We start from the raw sequence: 17,251 nt of genomic DNA, 5'->3' as shown, positions 1-17,251 counted from the left end.
GACCAAGTAGGAAACAGCCCCCAACATAAGACAGTCACAAGAAATGCACAATACCTGTGGCAGTGTCACTCAGCCTACTGTGAAATTGCCCCCAAAATGTAGCTTTGTTTTGGCCCCTGCTCGTACTTCCAGGGTTTCTCAGCTGGCCAAGTAGCTCTATGCAGGGCTCCCTTTTATTCCAAAGGGGTCATTTTACTGGACTTGCAAATGTAAAATGGTAAGGAAATTTTTTCAATTTTTCTTTATAACTCAGATCCACGGGGCTTCTGGTTCTTTTTTTGTCTTTCAGGCAACTTTCCACCGAGCAGGCTGTTCTGCAGGAGTCACTGGAGAAAGAGTCGAAAGTCAACAAGCGACTCTCCATGGAAAACGAGGAGCTGCTGTGGAAGCTGCACAATGGGGATTTGTGCAGCCCCAAGAGGTCTCCCACGTCTTCCGCTATCCCCTTCCAGTCGCCAAGGAATTCTGGCTCCTTCCCCAGCCCCAACGTGTCACCCAGATGATGCTTTCTGAAAGTGGGGAAGACTGTCTGAAAGCGTTTTTACAGGTCTGCAGGACTGACCCTAACCGTGGTCATGGGAGCAAGAGCTATGTTAGCTAACATGTAATTACCGCACTCGAACTGGAAAGTCTCCACCCCCAGCATCGGCTCCGCATGAGACTGGAACTCTGAAGGAAGATCTGAGTCAGTCCAAGAGACTCCTCCCAAACGATCTGCATGGACACTGTTGCACAAAGCACTTAAAGAATAAGAAGGTGAAGGTCTTGTTCATTGCCTTTTTCACGTAAGCATATGGGGAAAAACTCTCAGGGTTTTCTTAAGATAAAGATTTATAACCTTTATAATGTTCTTCACCACAGACACCTTCTTGTGATGTTTATTTTGGGGACGTGTGAATGAAATGGATGTAACGGAGTGTCCTGTGTCTGATGCTGCCTCCTTTGCTGTGTATTGAAAGTCTAAAGCTGAATATGTGCTAATCAAATAAGTCAGTGTATGCATTTCTGCAAAAAGCCATAGAAGAAAGAGCAGTAGTTGCTTGAATTATGATTCTCTACCACCCACTCCGCTTAGCCCTTTGACACAGGGGAAGGAAAACGACAGGAAAAGCTTTGACTTCTCCACGTCTGTGCAGTCTTTCAGTGTTCAGCCACATCAGTAGATACCAGTGAGGTTTTTTTTTTTTTCTGTAGAATTTTAACTTTCCCACGTGAACCTAACATTTCACTACAATCCATTTTCTCAGGCTATGAGCAAATGTAGAACCCTAAGTTTTCTAAAAATCTGTATAAAGAAAAGGGGCAGAAGCAGTGGATTGCTTCTGCCTTACTTTTACCTTGACCTAAGCTATCCTCACACACTTAAACTGTCTTTTCTTATTATTCTCATTTCCTCCCTTTCCTTCCTCACCCAGCCAGAGCCGCAAAAGCAAACCTCCTACCTCCTACCTAGTATTCTCTGGGACAAGGATGATGGAATATGCTTTTCCAGAGCCAGCTCATCTTCTCAAGGTGCTGAAACCACTTTCCAAAAAAACTATGGCCTGGATTGATAGTACAGATTCTCAGAAACGCTAGAGGGAATAAAGAATAAGAATCATTGGCTGGTAGAACTAAGAAAGGTAGGCTTCAGTGCTTATTGTTGAATAGGACTACCTTGATTAAGCCAGGGATGCAGTATTTAATCGAAGAAAACAGTCTGGGAAGATAATGCTAAATTTCCATGTACCCTTGGAGGAATCCTTCTGTCCTTGAGAAGGTAGAAAGGCCAGCTGACGAGAGCAAATGTGGCTTCCACAGCTCTCCTCCATGTTGCATTTCAATTTCTTTTCAAAACTTCACTTACTTCCTCTCTCAATTCTAATACTTTGGGGAAGTGGAAGAACTATGGCTTTTTCTCCATCTCCCTGCATGTGTTAACATTGTGATGTCAGTATTTACTAATCTGTGTTGCTGATGGCTGTACAAATAACCCCTGTAGTAAGAACAGATTCAGGAAACGAGAGGTGGATATTTGATTCATCATTTACATGTACACTACATAGCAAATTGATAGTCATGATGCATGGTTTTTTATTATTAGCAATTGTGTCTGAAGTCTAAACTTCAGTAGTTTATTATATATGTAACCTTCCTTGTTTGCTTCTGATAAATGGGAATGTAGGTTCACTGCCACCTCCTGGAATATCTCTCTGCTTACCCTTTCAAGTTATTCTCAATGCCATTAGCCAAAGTTGGGTTTGCCATCCATCCCCTCGAATGGTAAATCTTGTGCTGTTCCCTGCTCTTCTTGGTACCATTTAGGTGTCTGGGGAAATCAATCTTACACAATTAGTATAAAATGTCTTCAGAGAATGCCAGACAACTGGAGAGAAGATAGGAAACAAAACAGAGAACTTTAAGATTTTTTTTCAAACCAAATGTTTCATGTAGGATGCAAAATGTTGGCACGTCATAAAAATATGGTTGTGTAAACAGCTGTAGTACTGTTTGTAGTGATGGAAAGTGTATTTTTACTTTGATCAAATAAATAATGCTGGAATATTCAATATAAGAATTGGAACCTGTGACATATTTCTTTCTCCAAAGTGTTCTTCAGTTTATAGCCCTTCTATAGCACAGGAGTTGACATCAAGTCTCCTCCTAAGGTATCGCCCAGGAATTTCCACTGCAACCACAAAATTGGTCATGGGCTAAAATTTGGCTCAGAGCTAGACTTAGAGCTAAGCTTCTCTTTCCTAAATTCAAAGGTATGTGTTTTGGAGAAATAACTTTTTACTGGTTTGAACAATTTCTGCTCTATAAGGTAACAAAATTGGAACTATGGTCTAAATGTTTTTGAAGATGGCTAAAAAGAAGTCTAAACGAAGTTGAATCTTTCTAGACCTGTGCATCTATTTTATATTGAAAGTTAAACTTTTAAAAATATATGCTGTAGATCTTATTGACTGTACTAATCTAGAACTAGTACTTCTGAGTGCAGCAATTTTGTTTTGTTAAAGCAAGGTGCTATGACTTTCTGATACCTTCATATCATAGTTCATATATAGTTGAACTTTATATTGTTACCTTTTTAGATTCTTGTGTAGTATTATTAAATCAAATAGAATGTTAGGTATTAACCCAAACATTACTGCCACTAAGTCCTTCTGGATGTACTTCAAGCCAATCTAAAACATGAGCACTTAGCCCATTTTTTACAAAATGTTGCTTGTTTAATAGAAATGATTATATAAAGTTGTTTACATATATGCTTTCTTAGTATAAAAACCAGAAATGCATATATGTAGGTAAGCAATCAAAATACATGCTTTCTGTCAGAGGAGTTAACACTTCTGTTAGACCAAATGACTTCCGTTTAGTTTGGATGTCTGGGTCTTACTCACAAGGCAGGGGTTGGGGGTTGGAGCTTGACATCAGCCTCTGGCAAAGCACTGGTCGAAAGAACGCCAAAGCTGGTTGTGTACACACATGGGCTTTCCAATAGTCCATTATACTTCATTTTCCAAGTCAGGAAAACTCAACAGTGGTAGCTACTGTAGTCTGTCCTCGGAGATTCTGGGCAGTGCAAATGTAATATCCTGCATCAATGGTCTCAAAGTCTTCAACTGTCATGACGCTCTGGGAGATTCTTGTGGTGTGTCCAAGTCCTCTGTGGATCAGCCTCCAAGTGTCTTGAATCGTCACCGGTCTTTCATCCTGTTTAATGACATCCACATGGACTGAAGCACAACTGACAAGATGCTGCTAACAGCTCCCATTCCCCCAACACTGCTGAGTGTTCCTTTCGGAGTGTAAAACACATGCTCATAAAAGACTATTTGGTATGCGTAGCTCATGGATGCTTTCACACTGTATAATCATTTTAGACTGCATTTTTTTTTCAAAGCAGAGTCTTGGATTTCATTATGCTGTTTGACTCTCTCTTACCGCCCTTTTCTTTAGTAAGTTTCTATCTGATATAAGGTTTTTTCTTTCGATTTCGAACGTCCAAGAATAGAGAAAAGGTATTGGGTATAAAAACATGGATAAAGTTTTCCACTGTTCTCTTCACATCGCCCACTTACATCCTCTCGCTCAGTGGTTTCTATTCACAGAATTTATAGTCAAAAAGAGCCCAAAGCACTCAACTCTAGCTATGTAAATGAATAAAAGCTCCCAGTTATTCAGATTTGGAAGAGAGAGAAGTATGATTAGTAAAATGTGCCATCGGACTCCAGTGGGAGAAAAGTTGTACCAAGGATGGATAATGTGATGTCCTACATGACATAACTCCCTATTTCCAGAAAGTCAGATGGTCACTTTCAGATGCTTCATCCAAATTTGGTGATAAGAGCACAGTGCCTTCTGGATTCTTTAAAAATAACTAATATAGTATTACTATATTAATCCCCTTTCTGCTCATGAAATAATTGGCAATGTAAAAAAATAAAAAAAATCCCTATTGAAAATCATTAATGCCCTCTAACGGTGACAAGTGTTTAAAAACAAGTACCAGGATTCTGGAAAATACTATTCTCCAGGCAGGTATTTTCCACCAATCACAGCCCTCAAGTCAGAAGTGTATTGGCTACTGAGAACATCTCAAGAGGCCAAATCTCTTCTGGCAACAAAGGGATTATTCCATGTTTGTAGCAAAGCTGTTTATTTTAGTGAGCAGAACATGCACAGAGGCTAAATGAGCTGTAGTCGCTTTTATGGGAAGTCTATTTTAAAATGATCTCTGGCCTCACAGCACCTTTTTGACAGTGCCTGCATTTCTATGCCCACTTTGTGAATGTCTGCTCAGAGCTCCTCACCACAGGACACAATGTGTATGGAAAACACGCCGAAGGAAGCCAGAAGGAGGTTAGATTGGCCTCCAATCAACCCAGAATTAAAACTGAAGATTGAGGTTGGGAGTGGAGAAAGGGGGTGGCCCCCTGCTTTCCCTTTCAAGCCCCTGTCCCCTCTTATTTAAAGGTTATGAAGAAAAATCACATATGAAGAGGGTACACTGAGTGAATTGCCTAATGGAACCAAGCCTTTTTTCCTGTCTATTAAAAAAAAAAAAAAAAAAAAGCCTTTTGTAAATGTAGTGAAACATCACAGAAGCAAGCCAGCCAGCCCCAGCCCCTACCAAAGCGCACACATTTCTTGCACTTAAGTTACTGTCTTTATCACTGGGAGACAACCCTGAATGAAAACAAGTGGCTGAGTCTAGGGTCTGGTACTTACCTTCTGCCCTGGATAGATCCACCTGAATTCCACCTCCACGTCAGGCTCCCCTAGGACACTGCAGAGGACACTGATGTCATCCCCACTTTTCACTTTGTTTGAAGATGCCAAGATGCTTGTTGACGGGGGACCACTGGGAACTGGAAGTAAGCAGGAGCCAGGGCAAGTGAGATGGGATGCTTGAGTATGACATTCAAGACAAACCTCCTCATTCAAGACACATTCTTTGCTTTGGACAGATATGTAATATTTCTCCCTTTTTTATAGCTTCCCAGTTAACACCGGACCTCCTCTATCCTACCACTTTCTTTGAAGCCTTCTCTCTCTCTACTTGCCAGTCCAGAATGGGGTCATCATCCAGAACTCCCCAGGTCCAGCCTTGACACTTGTAATTAGGAGAGGAAGCTAAAAGGTCTCCAGGGGTTCCTATGAAGGGAATGAAGTTGAAGGAAAAGAAGGTACTTGGGGGAGAGAACAAGCAGACTGTAGAGAGGGCAACCACATGGGTGGAGAGGAACAGGTGAGTGTGTGGCTGTTCATCCTCAGAAAGAAGAGGCGAACGTCTACATCTAATAAGAGGTTTGCAGGAAGGGCACGAGGGCTACATATGTTTGCAGTCACAGCACTGCAGAAACAAATTTCTTCACTGTGGTCAGTTCACTCAACAAATACTTGGGACAGCAGCCTTGAGCAAGGCGACATGCTAGGAGGTAGGACCATACTACGGGATGAGACACGTGATCTCTGAGCCCGTGCGGCCTGGAATCCAGAGGGGGAGGCAGACATTGAGCAAGTAATTGTGTGGTTAATTTAAAAGGAGTTGTGTTAAGAGCTATGAGAAGCCCAGAGTGCTCTGGAAGTTCAGAATAGTCTGAGAAGCAGGAAACTTCCTTGAGGAAGCAATGTTTGATCTAGAATCTGAAGGGTGAACTTAACAGGCATGGAAGGAGAAGGGGGAGGAACCAGCTGATGGGGAATGACAGTGGCAAAGCCCTCACCGTGAGGTGGAAGAAAGCAGAGCAGGCAGCTGCGCAAGGAGGGCAGAGGTTGGCCAGGCAAGGCCTTTTAGGCCACGGGGGAAATTTTGACCTTGGTTCTAGGAAAAGTGGGAACCTACTGAACGGTTTTGACTGACATTATAATCAGCTATAGTGTGGAAGAGAGAGAAGGTGGACATAGGGGAGACCAGCTGAAAAGGCATTCAGATTAGCCCAAGGAAGAGAGGATGATAGCTTGGACTCTTTTTGCAGTAAGGATGGAGAGAAATAGCAGGAGTTGAAAGTGATTTAATAGAAAAGGTAAAAAGGACTAGGAGGAGACGGGAGTTTCCGGTGGACTCCCAGTCTTGGCACTGCGTACTGAGTGACCGCATCACCATTGGAGACAAGGAAAGCTGAAGAATCAGGCCAGGGGAGAAGATCAGGAGTGCAGGGAAGGGCCCGTGAAGCATCTAAACACAGGTATTAGGAAGGCAGTTGGTTACATGAAGCTGGCACTCCCACATCTGGGCCACGTAGATGCAATTAGAAGTTTTAGTGAACAGATACGCAGCAGGGCATGGATGTGGCTGAAACCACGCAGGAGAACAAGGAATGAGATAGAAGGGGTCTTGGGGAACTCCCAACATTCACAAGCTGGGAGAGGCAAAGACCTGACAAGGCAGAATGAGAGAGTTGGGGGGAAAGGACAAAATGAGGCCAGGAAGAGGGGTTTCATGCAGGCGAGGTGGAATCTAGTAGGATGAGGACAGACATGTGCCTGCTGGATTGAATGGCCTGGGGCCCTGACACCCTTGCTTTTTGGGCGGAGCACAGGGGAAGACAGATGAGCACGTCGGAGGGAAGGAAATGAAAACAAGGAACAGGGAGCGCTCTTTCAGGGCAGTTGGCATTGATGGGAAAGAGAGATAGCCTTAGCCGAGGGCTGAGGTTGGTCAAGGAGGGTTGTGAGGGCTATTTGGTAACAGTGTGTTGGCGCCGGGGCCTAGTGAATGAGTCCAGGGCTGAGAACAAGAAATATTAAAGAGTCTGAGTTCTCATCTCAGAATGGCTAGCTCTTGGGGCCACTCATCCTACCACCGGGCTGCCCAAGCAGCACTACTGCTGGAGGACGGACTCTACCCCACACACGGGCCTCTTACCCGCAGTCACGTAAGAATTCTCAGAGAGAGAAAGGTCATCGTTGAGGCACGATAGTGCATGAAGAGGAACCATTTCCTCTACCCACGCACAGGGGCTGGTGAGGGGGGCTTTCTCACCTGGAAGTCGGGAGGGAAGCTCAAGGGGATCACTTGTCAAGGAAGGGGAGGCGACATGTCCTTTGGCAGCAGAGATCTGCTTGCTGCCTGGGCTGGAGAGCACTGGGAGGAAGGGATGGCATGGGAGGAAGAGCTGCCAGGAGGACAAGGGCCTTGGACTGTGTCCCCACTATACGTTTCTGGTTCCCACATGCTCCAGAGTCGGGATTGGAGCGACATAGCAGTGTCAATGCCATAGCCTTTCTGAAACCACACTCCAGCTGGGAGCAAAGAGGTGAACACAGACTGTGGAGGCCCTTAGCTGAGGGTCCAGAGGATGAGGTTGAATCTCAGGGGTGTATGGTACCAAGAGGGCTGCTTAGGGGTGAGTTCCTTATCATCCATGACAAGGCGTTGGAGCCATCATCTGTCCCCATGGAATTCATGAAGAGGCCAGGTCAGCATTTATTATCAGGAGGAACGGCCTCTGGGCTGCAGCCTCTCCCTTTCTGCCCCCATCCTAGCACCAGAGCAAGGAGGGGAGCCAGCCGTCTCCCACTTCACTCCCTCACTCCAGCTGCTGGAGTCACCAGTGTAGCCTGCAGGCTGGTGGGGAGAGCAAGAGTGGGCTCTGTGTCAAATGTGGGGTTAAAGATTTTATATGAACAGTCTTAGAAAGGGGATAAGACTATCTTCCTAATCCAAAGTGCCTGTTGGATGTGGAATTGGACTGAGGTATCATTAATGGACCTCACTATTTTTAGAAAAGGGGGCAGGATTGATGGAAGTTCCTGAACAAAAGAAAGTGTTTCATGTATGAAACCACTGAATTGAAACTCCTCACTAAAATGATCATATTAAAAAAATATTTCCATGTTTAATGGAGAGAGATGAGCATATCTCAATTCTGTCAAGAAGAAGGCAGTGAGGCCACCTGGAAGAGAATGAATTTACCCACCCATGGGATTTCCAAGCAGCCCTCAGCATGGAGAAAAGGTACAGTTATGTTCATTTAGGATGGTGTTTTCCTGGACAGGTGGAAGGAGAATACAGAAGAGCAAGGAGTTCAGGGCATTGGCAGAGAGCACCGAAACCATGAGCCCTGGACTCTAAGCTCGGTGGGCTGCGGCGGGCAGAGAATGTGGGGAATGTGGAGAGTAGAGGGTGGATGTGAGGGCTGGTGCAGAAGGAATCACTGAAGAATCGGGGGAGGTCCGAGGCTGTGGTTCAAGTCGGAGGTCTGACTCAGTGACTGCTAAGTCAGCGCAGTGGTGCTTGTTGGCTTGTTATGACTGAGGGCGGGCTGTCTGAGGTGGAGTGGACGAGGCTGTCAGTGAACCAGGCCAATCCGTTCCACGTGAATGTTGATGTCACCCAGAAAAGGGAGGGATGAAGAGGACAATGAGCCCATTAGGGGCGTGACAAGAAAAAAGATGAGAAAGCTGATAGAGCCAGGAGCTATATGTCTCTGAAGAGCAGAGGTTCCTAACAGAGGGTGAAAGAGTGAGAATCAGGAAGTGGGAATGAGTGCAAGAAGGACACCAACCCCACCTCCTGACCTTGAGAAGGGAAAGGGACGGTGCCCTGAGAAGACAGTCTATTTGGGTTCAGAGAGGATGTTCTCATCTGAGAGAATGTTCTAAGAAGACTCTGGGGATTTTGGAGAATTGCTGATTAATCCTACAGAGGCAGTACCAGACTGAATGCTGGATGGATTTGGAGAGAAGGAAGTCAAGGAATGTTGGGTCACGGTCACAGACAAGGAAGTAGAACATTTTAGAAATGGCAGTCCCTTAAAGGAGGCTCTAAGAACAGCATTCTGTGCCTCCTAATTTCCATCCATACTTGGGAACAGCAATACCTGATACAGACCAGCTGGAAGCAACACAAATCTAGGCACTGGTAGGAAGCCGGCTTACCTTCAGCGTAGAGGAGTTGGTACTTGACAGAGATCTGAGACTTGCCCCCAGCCTCGGCCTTGCAGTAGACTACCCCCTGATGGTCAGAATGAGGTTGCAGATACACAAAGCCTCTCTTCATGTCATAAACAATGTCTGTTCCATTGGCGGGGATTTCCTTGGCTGGGAACTCCCTATGGAGAGTGACTTTGGCTGACAGGACGGTCACTCGACAAGGAACCACAGCCTGTCTGTCCGGGTTCAAGTAGACAACATCAAAATAACTGGGAGAAGGTACAAAAAGTTCTCCTTTCTCTGCAAAGGAAAAGACACAGGCTTATTTATTCTGTAGAAGCAAGGTATGAGCACTTTATGGATTCTTGCATTCAGGGCACAAAGATGAGAGGGGACCGGACTATACTCAGAATACTGAGTCCTTATGAATAGAAAGTGTCATTTTTTTAAATGGTTTTTCTTTGGGGGAGGAAGGATGTTACTTCCCATCTCCTTAAAGGAAACAAAATAGGTTTTCGTTCTAGCCCAGATCAGGACCATGGATTATCCCACTGAGGAAGCAGGGAAGGAGACTGATTTCCTTATGTTAAGAGCAGTTTTAAAACCTATAAACAATCTGTTGTGTCTCGAGAAATTAGCCCCATAGCTTATGCTCAGTAACTGCCTGTCCCAGCACAGCAGAGATCCACTGAGAAGCCCCGTCCAGTGAGGGGCTGGCATCCTCACAGCCCAGTGGACCTCCTTCCTGCAAAGGTCAATGGAAAGCGAGTTGAGTAGAAACAGATGAGGAACTCACTATCTCAGATTCTGAGCTCAGCTGGGCTGGGCTGCCACTGGGCTAGGGACCTTCAGCCAATTTCCCATACTCCTGTTTCCTCTAAAATCACTCTGTGTTCTTTAAGCTCTAGATGATGGTATTTTTATCTTACAGAAAGGAAGACTGGTTTACCCATACTTTAGTACAGTCAAAGGAATCTGGGTTGGGTTTTTTTTGGGAGGAGGATTTGTTCTTGGCATGGCACATTAAATCCTTTGTTTTCTATTCTGTGAGCGAATTATTATAGTAACTGCTAAGAGAAATCTTTTAATCAAACCCCAACATCTGTTACATTGTTTCCTATGTTTTTCCTTCAATGTTCCTGAAACAACCAACTATTCTTGGCTTTCTCCTTCACTACCCTTCTTTGTGCCCCAGTTGTATAATATGTTAGGGTAGGAACAGAATTTCTGGACACACCATCAAATGTCTTCATGCGGCAAGGGGCAAGGGTTCTTCGGCAATGAGTACAAGTTCACTAACATGGAGGTTATTCCTCCTGGCTCTGACTGAGATCAGGAAAGAGTATGTCATGGCTCAGGTACCTCTATATTTTGCAGCAGTATACGTCAGGCTGGGTGATGCATGCCACTGCATGATAAGCTGACTTTCAGACTTTGGCAAGGGGCACCTCTGTCAATGTTGCACCCAAGAGCCCTGTGTTCACAAAGAGGAAGTCTGTATGGCCTTGGATGTGTCACTTTCTCTGTGCTTCCACATTCCCATTTGTAAAGAAAAGAATCCTTTTTGTAGAGTAGATAGTATTAAAGATTTAAAGCAAAAACATGGAAGGAATTTATGATTGTAAGATTTAGCAACAACTTTTAAGGTTTTGTAGAGGAATCAGAACCAATGAGCAGAGCCAGCAGAATAACAATCTGAATTTCAGAACACAAAAATATGGTCTTACTTCTTGTACTGTAATAGGTGCTTGGAAAGAAATGACCACACCAATTGCTTTAACAAACAGAAAAAATACATGTATAATCAGTAGATTCTATCTACCAAAAAAAGAGTTATGTTGAAGTTCATTTAAACAATGATAGATTACGTATGTCCCCTGCAAACATGTTTGTATGTACTTGAGTAGACGACAAACATTACGAAAACTAAGCATGTGGAAATTTAGACTTCCAAAAAAAAAAAAATCAAAGTTAATAGGCTATAAAATAAAATCCAAATTATAACAAACTCCATAAAAGTGCTCATTAATGTGGTTTTACTACATATGAAAATTGGAGCCCAGGCCTCTTGCCATGAGAAAGCCCTACTACCAGTAATGTTCTCCTCCTTGATCTGCATGGTAGTTAAACACGTGTATGTTCAATTGAGGATAATATATTGAGTATAGCTATGATTTGTGTAGCTTTCTTTATATATGTTATACTTCAATAAAAAGTTAGAGAGGAAAACAGAAACACTCTTGAGCGCGTCCTGGATAAAGATCAAATATGTGATAGCTGCTTAATCAAAAACTGCACAAATGAACAACAGCCAAAAAGAAGCTTCACAGTGTTTGCAATCAAACTCTAGGAAACATACAAACATAATGAATGCCAGACGTTTCTCTGTGTGGGTAGTGGGGAAGCATATGTTCTGAAGGGAATCCAGAGCCAGCAGCAGAAAGCTCAGCTCCTACAACAGCCCATCTTGGTTTTGCAAACCCACGCAGGCCTGAAAAAACAAATTGCTACACCCTATTCCAAAAATCCAACTGAGCTCTTAACTTAGTGTTGAGGAATAAGAAAATGATACAACATATTACATCACATCCCTTTTTGATCCAGGTTTCTTGAAAGTGGAAATAAATATTAATTGGGAGGCATTCCTTGTATTCACAAGGGAGCTTCCCTACACTAAGGAAGAAGACCTGCCTCTAAAACTCAAAGAGAGCCCATAACCCTAATAGGACATTCTGCTCAAGGGAGGTCTTCAGTTCAAAATCTCAGTTCCAAAACCAATAGTTTGGAAAGACAGAACAGTACTGACTGTAACAAAGAATCTTCATTCTGATATTTGAAGTACGGCATCACTCCTCATCCAAAATAACAGGCTCTTATGAGGCTTATTTAGTTGCCTTTTCCATTATTGCTTCCCAGTGTGGTATAACACCAAGAGCACGTGGGCATTCTGCGTAGCACATTCCAGAATGAGGATCAGAAGGGATTACCTATGAACAACTGTTAGCAATTCTCCTGACAACCGTAGTTATGCTAGCTAGTTTCTGTCTGCCCATCTAGCAATCACTTGTCTTAGACATGGGTTAGGGCACTAAGAACATTGGATCCTGGGTCGAAAAAACAGGGTTTAACTCTTTATTCTGCCACTGGAAGTCATGAAACATTCAATGGATCACCTTGCCCTTTGAGGCTCACCATCAGCATTATTTCTACTATAAAGATAATAAAGCAGTTTCTACTTAGTTCCCAGAGGTGTTGTGGAAATGAAATGAGATGCATGGGCCTCCAGGATGGTAGAGTGCTCGGCTAATGGATCTGCTTGCCAGAGAGGAGCTATTTGGGCAGGAAGAGATTATATATGAGACTTTGCTAAAGCATTCTTTAATGTCCAGGGCATAAGGTCACTTGAGTCATAGGCCTAAATCACTCAGGTATGAAAGGTAGATGGGTTCCGGATGTAGACAAGTCACCTGAAAGTCCCTGCCCTGACACTGAGAAAGCATTCTGGCTTCACCTGAAATGCCTTGGATAACAGCCACACCAGGGGATGGCATTTGTAGGGTTACTGAAAGTTGTTCCTGACCTCTGAACCTTGTTGGAGAACGTCATCCCCCAAACTTCAGTTCAGAGAGCTCTGCAGAGGAAGGAGGCTGGAAAGCTACTACTCTGCAATGCCTGTTTCTCCACGTGCAATTCCACCTGGCAAAAACATCCCTAGTGCTGTAAAGCAGGACAAGGGTTCACTCTGACCTGTGCACCTTTTCAGGCACCTCACTGCGGCCCAGGGATTGGGACTAGAGCCACAAAGGCCACAACCTTTGGAAATCCTGCCACCAAAATATCAGCTCACAGTACCCATGAGAACAAAGACAAGGAGGTCTATAGCCAGGCATCCTTGATTGTGGAGGTTCAGAAAGAATAGCATCACAGGTTCTGAGAGCGTATGACTAAAAGCGTACAGCAGTGCCATCCCAGAGAGCTTTCTGCAATAATGGAGGGATTCCATCAGCAGTGTCCAGTAGGGTAGCCGTTAGCCTCAGATGGCAATGGCAAGTACCACTGAAAAACTTTTTTAAGGAATTCCCATTTAAGTAGTCACCTGTGACTAGTGGCTCCCATGTTGTAAAATGTAAGTACCAACTCTGGAGTCAGACCATTCTGGGTTCAAATCCTGATACAGCCACTTACTTGTGTTATGACCTTAAAGACTTATTTAATCTCTCTAAACCTCAACGTTGTCATTAGGGGGAAAAAGGAAATGATTAGTACTTACCCTGAAGGGTGGTTGTGAGATTTACATGAAATAATTGATGTAAAGCATTGAGCCCAGATCCTGGCAAAGAGTGGGTGCTCTCATTGTCATTATTTGATATTCAGCACACAGTGGGAACCTTTAATATGGGCCCAGTCCAGAAGTTTGAAGAGTTCCACTAATGCAACAAACCTTTTACCTGTAAAAATGATGTAGGTGGAGCCTGTTTTGGCCTCGTCCTTCCTGCAGATGTAGCCATTGCAGAGTTGCCCCCAGCAGCTGAACTCCCCAGTGTCAGCTGCAGTGGAGTTGACTAGGGTCAGCTGGCCGTAGCGCTCATTCTGCTTCACGCTGTCAACAGAAGCAAAGCCAGGTGACACACCTGAGCCAGGGGCCTTGCAACCATCATTCTCTGCTCCATTGTTCTCAAATATAAACACCCCAGTAGGCTGGGGCAGAGTACCCTTTCTCAGGTGGCACAAACTAATAAAAGTGTGTGCCGGGGTTGGGGGGTGGGGTGGGGAGTGGGAAGGGGGTGGCAGAAAGAAGCCTTTCCTAAAAGAAAAATTTTAAAATGACAATTATGTTTCTAAAGAGAGGAAATTATCTTTGACCTCAGAACTGGGGTTTCCTCAAGTAAAGTCACTGGTACATTGCAATGTAGCCACAGAAACTCAGCCAAAAAGCCATGGGCAGGTGTTTTGCTTTCCACTTTTGTTTCTAGTGAGTTCATTGCAACAATAGTTAACATTGAATGAAATAACCCAGCATTATCCTGCGTGCAAAATCTTTCATCAATAAGGATAAGTCTCCAAATACAAGCATGGAATCTTTGAGATGCTACATTATTATATTAAAAATAAACAGCATAATACTCTCAAGATTATACAAAGTGAAATAAGGTAGAAAAGTACAAAAATCTATGATTTCACTCGTGGAATATAAAACAAAAAGTAACAAACAAAAACAAACTCATAGAGTCAGACAACAGAATGATGATTATCAGAGGGAAAAGGGTCAAATATATGGTAACAGAAGAAACAAGATTTCAGGTGGTAAAACACACATAGAGTACACAGATATCAAATTATAATCTTGTATACCTGAAAATTATATAATGTTACCAACCAATGTTACCCCAATACATTTAATAATAAAAAATAAAAATATAAGTAAAAAAACACACATAAAAAAATTAAAATAAAAGCTTTGCTTTAGATTTCCCATCAAGATGGCAAAATAGGCAAAACACTGTCTCACTTTTTCCCACAACCACATCAAAATTACAACTAAATTATAGCACAACAATCATTGAGAACCACCTGAAGTCTAGCTAACAGAAGTCTTATAAGTAAGGATATAAAGAAGAAGCCATGATGGACATGTAGGAGGGGTGGAGACATGGAACAAGCAAGTCTCACACCCACAGTGTGGTGACTAAGAATCAGAAAGGATATCTCAGCTGTGGACGTGCCCCCTGAGGAGCAAGGGGTCCCAGCCCCACACCAGCCTCCCCAGCTCAGGGCTCCAGTGCCGGAAAGAGGAGTCCCTATACCATCTGGCTGTGAAAACCAGCAGGACTGCATCCGAGTGAGACAGAGTGCTGCTGGAGTCCCAGGCATTCCTCTGGAGGGGTCAAAACAGACTCGCTCATTCACAGACACACTTGCTCTGGGCTCCAGTGCAGGGATAACATCTCGAAAAGCACCAGGGACATCTGAGGAGGAAGTGAATTGACTAGCTTCAGGATGAGGGCTGAAGGGGCAGGGGGTAGGGCAGGTCTCTGCAGGGATGGAAGCTCTGGCAGGCTCTGTCACTTCTTTGTTAAGCCCTCCCCCCAACACAGCTAGTATACGGGCACCAAATCTCAGTTCTTCATTAACCTGGCTAATACCATTACTTCTGCCCTGGAGATTCCCTGAAACCATGACCTACCCAGCTAGCGCTTTCAGCCCGAGCTGCCTCCAGAGGCTTTTTCATACAAGCAGCCTTCCTCAGTTCATGCTGTGGACTTTCCTAAAACCTCTCAATGGTCCACAACCCCAAACAACAGTGACTAGCCTCAGAGTGCCCTATACCTCTTGCTAAGTATCCCCAAGCACAACATAAGCAGTGGCCCATCTCAACTTGCATTGCAAGTCCCATTAGGTGGCCCAAAGTTTGTCATAAACTGCAGCCAGTGTTATCTTGTAAATTCAACTAGGTGGCCACATGTTTGGCATAAGTGGCAGCTGGTCTCAGCTCACACTGTGGTGCCCACCAAAGGGTCCCAAGCCTGGCAGCTGTCTCAGTTCACAGCATGGCCTCTCCCAACTACCTCCAAGCCCAGCACAAGCTGCAACCAACTGCAGAACACTTTGTAGCTCCCACCAGGTGGCCTCCATCCAGGCATAAAAGGTGGCTGACTTTGGCCTGCATCAGATACCCTCCCAAGAGGCTCCAGAACCACACACCTGGTGACTGGCTTCAGACCCCACCAGAGCACTACCCAACCAGCTCCACAGATGACAGAACTGAAGGATGGACTCGGTTGGCACCAGAGCCCCGCTAAAGTGACTACTGCTCCTGCTCCATGGATTCAGCCCCCACATAACAGCTTGTTGTCTGCAGTCACGGCCAGCACTCACAGCCAGTGAGTCTGAGGATCAACCCCACCTACTGATGTGCCAACACCAATCAAGACTCAACTACAACAGGTGAACTTATACAGGTGAGCACCCCTGGAGCACCCAGCTCAGGTAAACAGGGAGACTGCATCACCAGGTCCCACAAGATACCTACTACATAAGGTCACTTGCCAAGACTGGGAGATGTAGCAGATCAACCTAATACATAGAAACAAACAAAAAGAGGCAGCCAAAATAAGGAGACAAAGAAACAGGCCCCAAATGAAAGAATAGGACAAAACTCCAGAAAAAGAACTAAACAAAATGGAGAAAAGCAATCTACCAGAGATAGAGTCCAAAACACTGGTTATAAGGAAGCTCGATTAACTTAGGACTCCATGAGAAATTCAACAAAGAGATACAAATCATAAAAATGAACCAGTGAGAAATGAAAGATTCAATAGCTAATGAAGAATAATACATTAGAGGGTATGAAGAGAAGATTAGAAGAAGCAGAGGATCAAATCTGCGATCTGAAAAACAAGGTAGCAGAAAACATCCAATCATAAGAGCAGAAAGAAAAATAATTTTAAAAAATTAGGATAGTTTAAGGGGTCTTGGACAACATCAAGCATACAAACATTCACATCATAGGGGTACCAGAAGGAGAAAAGAAAGAGCAAGGGATTGAAAACCTATTTGAGGAAATAATGACTGAAAACTTTTCTAAACTGGTGAAGAAAATATACATACAAGTCCAGAAAGCACAGAGAGTCACAAACAAGATGAACCTACAGAGGCCAACCTAATACTAAAATGATATAAAATATCATAATAAAAAATGATAAAGTTAAATACAAAGAGAGAATCTTAAAAGTAACAAGAGAAAAACAGTTAGTTAGCTGACTTTTCAACAGAAAAATCAAGCCAGAAGGGATTTGCATGAAATATTCAGTGATGAAAAGCAAAGACATACAACCAAGATTGCTCTAGCCAGCAACACTATCATTTAGAATTGAAGGAGAGATAA

At 43.8% G+C, this 17,251-nt stretch overlaps 2 protein-coding genes across 9 annotated transcripts in view; one reads left to right on the top strand and one right to left on the bottom strand.

Moving 5' to 3' along the window:
• The window catches only part of MTUS1 (microtubule associated scaffold protein 1), a 143,820-nt gene extending 141,266 nt beyond the window's left edge, over nt 1-2,554 (top strand). For 5 of the 7 annotated variants that reach the window (XM_033103942.1, XM_033103945.1, XM_033103941.1 and 2 more), the window contains one exon: nt 290-503. In XM_033103942.1, coding sequence (XP_032959833.1) covers nt 290-503 — 214 coding nt within the window. Of the gene's footprint in view, nt 1-289 lie in introns of all 7 variants that reach the window. The other 2 variants (XM_033103943.1, XM_033103947.1) reach the window with 2 other exon arrangements.
• The window catches only part of PDGFRL (platelet derived growth factor receptor like), a 57,624-nt gene continuing 42,558 nt past the window's right edge, over nt 2,186-17,251 (bottom strand). Inside the window, exons 3-6 of one of the 2 annotated variants that reach the window (XM_033103950.1) lie at nt 13,815-13,966; nt 9,373-9,666; nt 5,218-5,357; nt 2,186-3,699 (exon numbers count right to left, since the gene is read on the bottom strand). In XM_033103950.1, coding sequence (XP_032959841.1) covers nt 3,511-3,699; nt 5,218-5,357; nt 9,373-9,666; nt 13,815-13,966 — 775 coding nt within the window. In that variant the 3' untranslated portion in view covers nt 2,186-3,510. The remainder of the gene's footprint in view (nt 3,700-5,217; nt 5,358-9,372; nt 9,667-13,814; nt 13,967-17,251) is intronic. The other variant, XM_033103949.1, reaches the window with a different exon arrangement.

Source organism: Rhinolophus ferrumequinum, chromosome 4, assembly GCF_004115265.2.
Source record: "Rhinolophus ferrumequinum isolate MPI-CBG mRhiFer1 chromosome 4, mRhiFer1_v1.p, whole genome shotgun sequence".
Lineage (NCBI taxonomy): Eukaryota > Metazoa > Chordata > Mammalia > Chiroptera > Rhinolophidae > Rhinolophus > Rhinolophus ferrumequinum.
The sequence above is the reverse complement of the archived record's forward strand: the minus strand, read 5'-3'. Positions and strand labels throughout refer to the sequence as shown.